Raw genomic sequence first — 11269 nt, forward strand, 5'->3', positions numbered from 1 at the left:
CAGTGACAATGCCTAAGACCCCCTTACCCTACCAGTGTAAGTCGCTTTGGATAAAAGCGTCTGCTAACTGCATAAACATAAACAAAGGTGCGGTCAGATTTACTCACGCAGTGAAACGCCGGAGGAGGGAAACGGGCTGGTGCACTTGTGCGTCTTGTGCGATTACGCACACCCTTACTGGGAATAAACCTCTCTAACGTGCATTCCCTGTCCAACAAACTGGACGAATTGCAGCTGTTGGGAAAAAACAGGGAATTTTCTTCATCTGCTGTTTGTGCTTCAAAGAGACGTGGCTGTGTGGATTAATACCGGACTCTGCGCTGCACTGGCAGGCTTCCAGCTCCACAGAGCTGACAGAGACACAGAACTTTCCGCCAAAGCTAAAGGTGGAGGAATCTGTTTTTACATTGACGCCGGTTGGTGCAACGATGTAACAGTGATCCAGCAGCACTGTTCTTCTGAACTGGAATTTTTCATCATAAACTGTAAGCCTTTTTCTTCACCCCGTGAGTTTGCTTCATTCATTCTGGTCGGTGTTTATATCCCACCGCATGCTGTGCAGGACACAGCGTATGCGCGCCGACCAGATACTGTGTGTGGAGTGGACCAACCTGGACTCTTTATTATTGTCCTTGGTGACTTTAACAAAAGAAATCTCACTCACGAACTTCCTAAATATAGACAGCTTATTAAATGCCCGACCAGACAGGAGAATATTCTGGATCACTGTTACACCACAGTCAGGGATGCTTATCATGCCGTCCCCCGTGCTGCACTGGGCCACTTCGACCACGTCATGGTTCACCGGATTCCTGCTTACAAGCAGAAACTAAAGTTCTGCAAACCTGTAGTGAGGACATCAAGGAAGTGGACCAGAGAGGCTGTGGAGGATCTCCAGGAGTGTTTGGACTCTACTGACTGGGATGTGTTCAAGATAGCTACCAACGGTCTGGATGAGTCCACACAGGCTGTGAGATCATACATCAGCTTCTGTGAGGACTGCTGTGTTCCACCACGCACCAGAGTTACAACATCGACAAATCCTGGTTCACAGCCAAACTCAGAAAGTTAAGGTTGGATAAGGAAGAGGCCTTCAGGAGTGGGGACAAATACAGATTCAAAGAGGCAAAGTACAGATACTCTGAGAAGATCCAACACCAGTTCTCAGCCAACGACTCTGCATCTGTCTGGAAAGGGCTCAGGCAGATCACCAACTACAAGCCTAAAGCCCCCCACTCCATGAATGACCAATGCTTAGCCAACGGCCTGAACGAGTTCTACTGTTGCTTCGATAGACAACGGGACAGTTTCATCTTTATTTCCATTTCATAAATATATGAACCAGATGTTCTGCATCTCTTGGAGACAGGACATTAAAAAAAACTAATAAGACAAATAAAGTAATCTCTCGGATAAATATAACTGAAAGAAACTGTCCTTACCAAAGTATGTTAATGTGGCATTTGTTCATGCAGGCAGATATAGCCACTAACTCAATTAATATATGACCTATAGTGGTCATGAGAGCAGCTACATTTAAACGATAAAAATTGTGTCTAAGATGCCATGGTCGTGTTATAAAAATGTTTTATAGCCCTAATAATGATTGTTTTCTAACCCTACACAAGTACTGTTATTCCCTAAACCCTTCTAGGAGTGACAAGAATGTTTTAGTAAAGGGCTGTTGTGTTATTAACGGACTGTATGTTGACACGCTACACAAAGTTCCATGGTTGAAAGCCCAGGGCCTGACTGGTTCATCCACAATCTCTCTACTCCTCATGAGGACTTTGTGGCTTTTTAGATAAAAGACTTAAGAATAACATCAACTCTGATGTGGAAATGCTCATATGAGGCGTACTCATTAAAGCCCTAGATGTAGGACTAGATACAAGTTACAATAGCTCTGATAATATTCTGTGTATTTGAGATTTATGAAGAGCATTTCTTTCTGTAGAACATTGATTTTTGAGACATTTTTCCATGCTGGCTTGGACGTTATGCTGCTTCTGTGGATTCTATTGATATTTACATTCCACTCTACCCTGCTGACAGGTGATACAGGCAGACAGAGACATCAGGAGCCGCAATAAAAACAAAGGTGGAGGTACTGCAGTTGCTGTTAACAACAGATTATGTAATTCTGGACACTGTGAAGAAGAGGATCTGTACCTGGGACATTGAACTATTACCTGTGAGTTGAAATCCTTATTATCTACTGAGAGAGTTAAACTGTGTTATTCTGGTAGCAGTGAATATTTCACCTGGCACTGCTGCTGACACTGTCTGTAATATCATCAGCTCAGCTGTTCCAAGGCTACAAACACAACATCCCAACGAATTCATGGCAATTTTTGGAGATTTCAGCAACATTTCTCTCTGAGCTACACTTCCAACTGTTCAACAGTCTGTAAATTGCTCCATAAAACAAAATTAAAAAATAATTTGCCAAACTGTATCATAAGCTGAGTGTCCTCATGTCAAAGTATATACGCAGTGTTCAGCGGCATCCTATGACCCCACAGACATTGAGGAAGTTGACTCAGGAAGCGAAAGATTATCTGCAGGTATGCTTTGAGGCCACAGACTGAAATGCACTTTGTTAGCCACATGGGGGTGACACCAATTCCATGACTGAGTATGTTACAGAATATATAAATTTTTGTGTGGAGAGTATTATTCCCACTAGGACAGTTAAGTGATTCCCCAAAAACAAACCCTGGATCACCTGTGACTTTAAAAAGGTGCTGAACATGAAAAAGGAAGTCTCAAGAGACAACTCTGGGGGACTTTAGTGATACAGGGAGGACTGTTGAGGACTGTTCAAAAATAGCTGAAAAATAACATGATAAAGAGCAAATAAGTACAGGTGCAAAAAAAGCTAGAAAGCAAGCTCCAGTTGAACAGATGCACAGAGCTAATGAACGGAACATCAATAGATGTGCTCAGTTCAGGTCAACACTTACCAAGCTCTTCCTCTGCCTCCAGCAACACAGACTTCACACCCTTCCTGTACCCACATCCTCCCTGTCACACCTCCATAATGTCACCCTCCACCTCAGTTATGGATCTTAACACAACCTCATCAACATCTCCCCTCACATCAGAACACAATGAGATTTCCTTTGCCCTGGGGTTGGGGTGGAAGATAACGTCATCTGCTTGCTTCAGCTCGCATACAAACGTCAGTGCTGGGAAGATCATTCACATCTATCATTGTTGTTTTTAGCCTCTGTGAGGCACTTTGTGTTGTTTTTAAAGTATGAAAGGTGCCATATAAATAAAATTTGATTTGATTTGAAGATCGTATTCTTTGATTTCTCAAGTGTTTTAACACAATTAAGCTTTTACTGTATTGTTAAAAAAGTGGTTGAAAATACAGGTGGATGCGCCCACGGTTGCGGGCTTTAGTGACTACCTCACAAACAGACAAGAGACTACCTACATGGAACTGGGGAACCACTTTGTGCAAAGAAGAATGTTGCTCAAAAGTTGATGAACATCATGGACAATTCTGCACGTTCTCTGCACAACTCAGTGATCAAACAACGGAGTGTATTCAGTCAGATGCTTCGTCAGCTCCACCGTAACAGAGCTGTTACAGGATGTCATTCTTGCCAGCTGAAATAATCATATGCAATGACAGCTTAAGTTGATTTGTGGAAAATAATACCTTAACAATTATTAGTAGGATTTCTTTGTGCAGTTGCTCTAATGTCTTCAATATCAAGAGGCAAAAGTAACCAAGAAGCCCTGAAGCAATGAGGCTGGAGACAAACGTCTTTAGTGGAGAGTATTCATTGATACTGTCTATAGTTGCATACAGTTTGCTTACTAAAGATGTAAGACAAAGAACAAAGAAGCCAGTTCCTTTTTATACCGAAAAGTACGTACAGAATAACACATTTCCTGTAGTTCTGATACTCCTTAAAGGTCTCTCACACTTTCTTGAGCCTGGCTTACACACACACATTTGGTAGCTTGTATTAGTTATCCCATGTTTCGTGTTTTGTTTGTCTCTTGTATGTTCAGTTAGTCGGTAACTGTTTTGCTGCTGCCTATCCGGAACGGGTCTCTTTTGTAAATGAGACCTTGAGTCTCAATAAGATTTTACCTGTATAAATAAAGGTTAATAAAATGATAAAAAAAAACATATATATGACTAAAGTAAAACCCAGTGTTGTACAAAGCATTCATGAGATCTGGCTTCTCCAAACTGATTTACTTATTAAAGTTTTGTTTTGTCAGCCGGAAAAGGGTGGAATGCTCTCTCCGGGTTGGGAATGAGATCCTTCCCCAAGTGGAGGAGTTCAAGTATCTCGGGGTCTTGTTCACAGTGAGGGATGAATGGAGCGTGAGATTGACGGGCGGATCGGTGCAGCGTCTGCAGTGTTGCGGGCTCTGCACCGACCCGTCGTGGTGAAGAAGGAGCTGAGCCAGAAGGCGAAGCTCTCTATTTACTGGTCCATCTACGTTCCCATCCTCACCTATGGTCACGAGTTGTGGGTAGTGACCGAAAGAACAAGATCACGAATACAAGCGGCCGAAATGGGTTTCCTCCGCAGGGTGTCTGGGCTCTCTCTTAGAGATAGGGAGAGCCCAGACACCCCACTTCCCCCCGGAAGAGCTGGAGGAAGTGGCCGGGGACAGGAACGTCTGGGTTTCTCTGCTCAAGCTGCTGCCCCCGCGACCCGACCCCCGGATTAGCGGCAGATGATGGATGGATGGATGGATGGAAGTTTTGTTTTGCATTTGATTTAATTTAATTTCTTTTCAGTCAGTGGACATTTCAAGACCCCATTATAAGTCTTATTTAGGGGGTATGAACTTATACGACTGTTTCAGTTGGATGACTTGTTGGACTTAAACCAGCTTTGTTCTGTGCCTTTGAAATGTTCTAATCTCTGTGATAAAATGTTATGATTAACAGTATCAAATGCAGCACTGAGATTTTACAGGACAAGATGACATTAGAATTGGCTTTTGAAGGACTTAGATCTTAGTTTATCATTAACAAGTTTCAGTGCAATCTGTTGGTTTCCTTAGCTAGGATATTGTTTTTGAATTGGCTCTATATGAATTAATTGGATTATTTTGAAATTAATTATTTGGATTTCATTGAATTATGATTAAAATTAATTGAATTCCAATTGAAGCCAATTGGAATTCAATTAATTTTAATCATAATTCATAACTGGTTTGATTTAATTGACACTTCCATATTGGATTTGATCAATCTGTCTTTGTTGACAGGATATGTACCTCAGACTTTTAAGGTTGCTGTAGTTAAACCCTGATTCAGAAGTGTTGGCTAATTATCGACCTATATCCAATCTCCCTTTTTTGTCTAAAGTTCTTGAAAAAATAGTTGCAGCTCAACTTTGTGATCATTTACATGGAAATAATCTGTTTGAAGAGTTTCAGTCAGGATTCAGAGTGCATCATAGCACAGAAACAGCACTGGTGAAAGTTACCAATGATCTCCTCTTAGCCTCTGATAGCAGACTTGTTTCTGTGCTTGTCCTGTTGGATCTCAGTGCTGCATTTGATACGATCGATCACAGCATTCTGTTCCAGAGACTTGAACATGTTATTGGGATTAAAGGAACTGCATTAGGCTGGTTTAAGTCATATTTATCTGATAGATTCCAGTTTGTTCTTGTAAATGAAGAATCTTCCTCACACATTGGAGTAAGTCATGGAGTTCATCAGGGTTCTGTGCTTGGACCGATTCTTTTTACTTTGTACATGCTTCCATTAGGTAACATTATTAGACAGCATGGCATAAATTTCCATTGTTATGCTGATGATACTCAGCTGTACTTATCTATGAAACCAGATGAAAGCAACAGGCTGGTCAGACTACAAGCCTGTCTTAAAGACATAAAGACCTGGATGACTCAGAACTTTCTGCTTTTAAATTCAGACAAAACTGAAGTTGTTCTCTTTGGACCTGAGCGCTTCAGGGAGAAATTGTCTAGTTATATAGTTACTCTAGATGGTATTTCCTTGGCTTCTACTTCTACAGTGAGGAACCTTGGAGTTATTTTTGAGCAGAATTTATCATTTGACGCACATATAAAACTGGTTTCTAGAACTGCCTTCTTTCACCTTCGTAATATTGCTAAAATCAGGAACATCCTGTCTCAAGGTGATGCAGACAAACTAGTTCATGCATTTGTTACTTCCAGATTGGATAGTTAGATAGTTAGGGATGGCTGAGGTGATCCTGAAACATCCCATCGTTAAGCTGCTATAGGCTTAGACTTCTGGGGGACCTCATATGTCACACCTTTCCTCACTTTGCTCTCTTTTTCCCCCTGTTTAATTTCTCAAATGATTTTATGTACATGTGACATTATTGTGGTTATTAACTTGTGTTTCCCTGTTCCAACAGGTATCCTTTGAATGGTGTTATGGTGTTTTTCCCCCCTCTTCCCTCTTCTCTGTCTTCTCAAACCCCAGCTGGTCGAGGCGGATGGCCATCCTTCCTGAGTCTGGTTCCGCCAGAGGTTTCTTCCTGTTAAAAGGGAGTCATTCCTTTCCACAGTCGCCACAGGCACGCTCAGGACGGGAGATTGGACTGAAGACAAGTTTCGGTGCAATCTGTTGGTTTCCTTCGCTAGGATATTATTTTTGAATTGGCTCTATATGAATTAATTGGATTATGATTACAATGAATTGAATTCCAATTGGCTTGAATTGGACTATATTATCTAAGTGCCTTGAGATGACAATTATTTGGGGCTATATAAATAAAATTGAATTGAATTGAATAAGAGTCTTTTTATGTAGGTCTAGTGTCAGGGTGTGAATGTTACCATGACAGATTTGTGATTGAGTTGTTGAGCAGAGTGGTAACTCTGAAGTTATCTTGACTACAAGGGACAGTTTTAAGAATGGTGGATCTTATTGTTTCTGGCCAGTGAAGCCTCTGGTTATATGTATAAAGTTGTGTGCAGGCCTGTTAGTCAATGAATCCAAAACAGTTATTGGTGTGTCACTTTTTGCTGGGTCTGTTTATTCAACAATGAGTTCCCTACATGAACTCCTATTGTACAATGACTTTCGCTGAAATGCTGTGAGGTATGTTGATTTAAATTGAGACATTATTCAAAAAGTAGTCAGATCAACAACAGACATGACAGAACAAGATTTTATGAGAGCAGGTGGTTGCATCTACACGCGAGAAAAGCCAGCTGACTCTAACATTGATGTGACAGCAGTATTTAGGCTGTCATATGAATATGAATGTGAAATCATCACTTTGATGATTTCTGTGCCCAGCATTCACATAAAAAAGCTGATGACTCAGAGAAAGGCTGGATAGACTAAATGATTCAAGAGTTAATGTTATTTTAGAAAAGTTACATACTAGTGCAACATAAATTTTAGTTTTCACCAATAGAGACAATGATGTCATTTCTGCCAATGGGAATTACATTCTTAGTGTGTCTTTTGTTTCCTTAGTCGGCACTTTCAAATATGATTCTCCATTTTCTTGTTCTGATAAAGATCATTTTTGTAATACAGCTCTGGGCAATATATTTGGCCTCCAAGCAGCCTAGTTCTCCAGGCTTTCTGGAGCTAATTACAAGTTTTTTCTCTCTGTCCTTGTACCTGAGATTTTCAGAGGAAAGTTTTTTTTCTAAGCAGCTTAACACTGACTGGTGAACCATTCAGGCAGAAAAAAGGCTCCTAACTCAAGGGATGAACCAGTGTTGTGTCGACACATAAACAGACAACTTAGCAAAGAAGCCATTTTAAATTGGATCTTTAGGCACTTTGTTACTAGCCTGTCACAAAGACACATCATTTGTTCCCATTTCTTTAGTTGCATCTATGAAAAACAGCAAAGATAACAGTTTGACAGACAGAAAAAAGAATTTCTGCAGCAACAAGGTGATTGCCAAAGAGCTATTAGCTGAAAACTTGGCATATCTCAGCATGGTGTGCAGTGTGTCCTTAAAACATTTGAGGAAACTGGACAAGTGGAGGACGAAAGAAGAAGTGTCAGGCCTAAAAAACTACAGCAGATGAACAGGATCTGAACGTGATGTCCTTAAGAAAGAGGAAAAAATCCAGTAAAGACCTGACACAGGACCTGAGAGATGCATCTGGACCTTCAGCTGATCCATCTACTGTTGGCCCATTCTTAAGGGAGGGAAACAGGGAGAAAAGGCTGAGCTATGCCAAATGACACAAGAAGTGGACTGAAAATCAGTGGCAACAGGTCTTATGGAGGGATGAATCCTACCCAGAGCCCGGACCTCAACATTATTGAAGCAGTGTGGGATCATCTGACAGAGAACGGAACAAAAGGCAGCCAACATCCAAAGAAGAGCTTTGGGGTGTCCTTCAAGAAGCCTGGAGAACTATTCCTGAAGACTCCTTAAAGAAATGACAGAAAGCTCGTCTCAGAGGGTTCAGGCTGTGTTGGAGAATAAAGGAGCTCAGACCAGATATTCTCTTTAAAGCTGCTGAGAACTGATAAAAAAACTCTGTTTCTGCCTCATATTCTGTTTTTGTATTCATGTTTGAACATGTTTCAGTAAATCACTGAAGTTATTTCATGTTTTTATGGAGGTTTATAAAGAAATGAGCGGTGTCTCAATATGTCTGTACAATACAGTATTTGTTGAGCTAAGACATCCAGCAAACAGCAGCCTAGCACAATGCATAATAACCAGATGTGACACACTATACCATATCATAGACGTCAGAAATAATGTCTCCAGTCACAATGTTGAATAACTGACTAATTTATGTCTTTATTTCTAGGTTAACGCACATTGGACAAGGCCATCTAAAATCGAGATCACACGATGCAAGGATGACAGAAAAGAACCCTGCCGGAAATAAAATATACAAGTTACAGCTTTCTTCAAGTTCTCTCTCACATAAAAATAACTTCATCTCTCACAATGTCATCCAGAAGTGGAGATCCTCCAAATGCTAGTGTGGCCATACTCCACGATGTTCTGAGCTACCTCTCTCCCTCTTCCTCTCCCCATTCTATTCCTTCAACAGCATCTTGCAGCATAGATGAGTCTTACAAGTATATCTTCCTCCCCATTTGTTATTCTTTTACATTTATCTTTAGCATCACTCTTAACTTTGTGGTGCTCTACCGCTCCTTCTGTCAGACCAAGCGCTGGAATGCATCTCTGATATATATGGTTAACCTGGCCTCAACAGACTTTATGTACGGCCTGTCTCTACCATTTCTTGTGGCCAGTTACATCATGCGTGACCGCTGGGTCTTTGGGGACTTCATGTGCCGCCTGGTGCGTTTTCTCTTCTATTTCAATCTCTACTGCTCCATCTTCTTCCTCACTTGTATCTCTGTGCACAGATACCTGGGTATCTGCCACCCAATGAAAGTGATCACACTGGAGACCAAGAAAGCTGTCAAGTATACTTGTGTCCTGGTTTGGATTATAGTGTTTGCTTTGACCTGCCCTATTTTCCGGTTTGCTCGGACTGGCCGTGTGACAAGACTGGCAGGCCTTGGGGGCAATATAAGCACAAGTACTCATAATCCAAGCCATGACATATCATCAGTAAATGGTAATGTCAGCTTTGGTAACGTGAGACGGGTAATTGAGGAGTACCAGAACTGTTGGGATGATGCCATAGATGAGGAGTTCCTTGATTATGTACCCTATGGAATAACACTACATTTGCTGGGCTTTTTTGTACCTTTTTCAGTAATTGCTTGGTGTTACTCTCATGTAGTTTTGACCATATTTAGGACTCTGCATTCTCAGCCCTCATTACCCTCAGGTCTGCGAGATGGAGGTCATGATGGAATGGAGAGAAGGAGCAGAAGGAGCTCTGCAATAGTTGAAAGAGGAAGCAATGGCCTGTTGAGAGCAGTGGGAAAGGATGAGGGGATTTTTGTTTTCCTTGGTGCTCAGTCCCCATATGCCAGTCGCAGACGTAAATCTATCAAGACTATCATCACCATCACCCTGCTCTTTGCGCTGTGTTTCTTCCCCTTCCATGTTACAAGAACCATCTTTCTGCTGCTGAAAGTTTTCAGGAAAGTCCCTTGTCACACCATGACCACAGTGTCAATGTGCTATAAAATCACAAGGCCTTTAGCTTCATGTAACGCCTGGCTCAATGCGCTGCTTTATTTCCTGACAAAAGACAAGGTGGGAGCTCACTGCTGCCAAATAGTAAACACTGCTACACAACAAAATGATGGACTTCTGTTTCCGCTGAGAATGATGGGAAGAGCTGAGGGTGCAGGGGATGAAGGAATGGAAATCCAAGCTGACAATAAGGACAATAAACCATTTCAGAGTTCATCATACACAAACAGAGCAAAAGTTAAATATATATCTGAATGATCCATTCATGAAGAATCAATTGCAGATATATATATATATATATATATACACACACACACACACATAGACAGACAGACAGACAGACAGACAGAATGAAGATTACTGAAGCAATAAGCCTAATGGACCTTTTATTTCCTGCACGTGTATTTTCCTATTTTCTCATTAGTCATTGTCGTGGTTGTAATCTGTTACTTGTTTTCTCTGGTTGTTATGGTTACAGTTTTTTTTACAAATATGGTCTGGTTTAATTGATGCCTGCATTTGAATTCTTGCATGTAGCTTCTTCAGAAAATGAGGATACAACTTAATGCCAGACATGACTAACTTGGTTTGAAGTACATTATTTCTACAACTGTTGGGAGTAAAATATAAATAACACAGAATAAATATAATTTAACTCCTATATTTAATTGAAAGTAGTACAAATATAACTAGAAACTGAGAGGTTTAATTGTTTTTGAAGAATCTATGCCTGTTCGAATTTGAAAAAAACAAAGCTGGAGCATTGTGGAAATGTGATGTAATTTAAAAATAAAAAATCTATTTTTGAGAGTGAGATATGCAAAATCTAAATGAATTTTCTGTTGATATATTCCTTATAAAAATAAATACTTTCTTTTTGAGTTGGAAAATAATCTGGATACTGTTATGCTAATTGAAATGTGCTAAAATCTCTGAAGATGCACACAATACATCACTGATACCTTAAACTACAGTAGAAAAATATAACTGAAATAATACTGATGATTCCCAGTTCCCAGTGGAAGGACAGGCCTCAGGTTCATGTCCCCACACAGCCACCAGAGGTCTACTCACATTGAAGTCTGGTTCCGAAACCAAGATGCAGAGTAGTTACCTGTGTCCTGAGTGACTTTGATGGATTCTTACATGAGTGTACCTACCTTCTTACC

At 40.7% G+C, this 11269-nt stretch overlaps 1 protein-coding gene across 1 annotated transcript; it reads left to right on the plus strand.

Annotated features, from left to right (window-relative positions):
- The first annotated feature begins 8889 nt into the window (after window positions 1-8889).
- Window positions 8890-10396, plus strand: LOC140282045 (P2Y purinoceptor 3). The gene has a single exon (XM_072376591.1). The coding sequence runs from the start codon at window positions 8925-8927 to the stop codon at window positions 10356-10358; it is 1434 nt and encodes a 477-aa protein (XP_072232692.1). The 5' UTR covers window positions 8890-8924; the 3' UTR covers window positions 10359-10396.
- Window positions 10397-11269: the final 873 nt, after the last annotated feature.

This window comes from Leuresthes tenuis, unplaced genomic scaffold (genome assembly GCF_036924035.1).
Source record: "Leuresthes tenuis unplaced genomic scaffold, fLeuTen1.0.hap1 SCAF_22, whole genome shotgun sequence".
Classification (NCBI taxonomy): domain Eukaryota; kingdom Metazoa; phylum Chordata; class Actinopteri; order Atheriniformes; family Atherinopsidae; genus Leuresthes; species Leuresthes tenuis.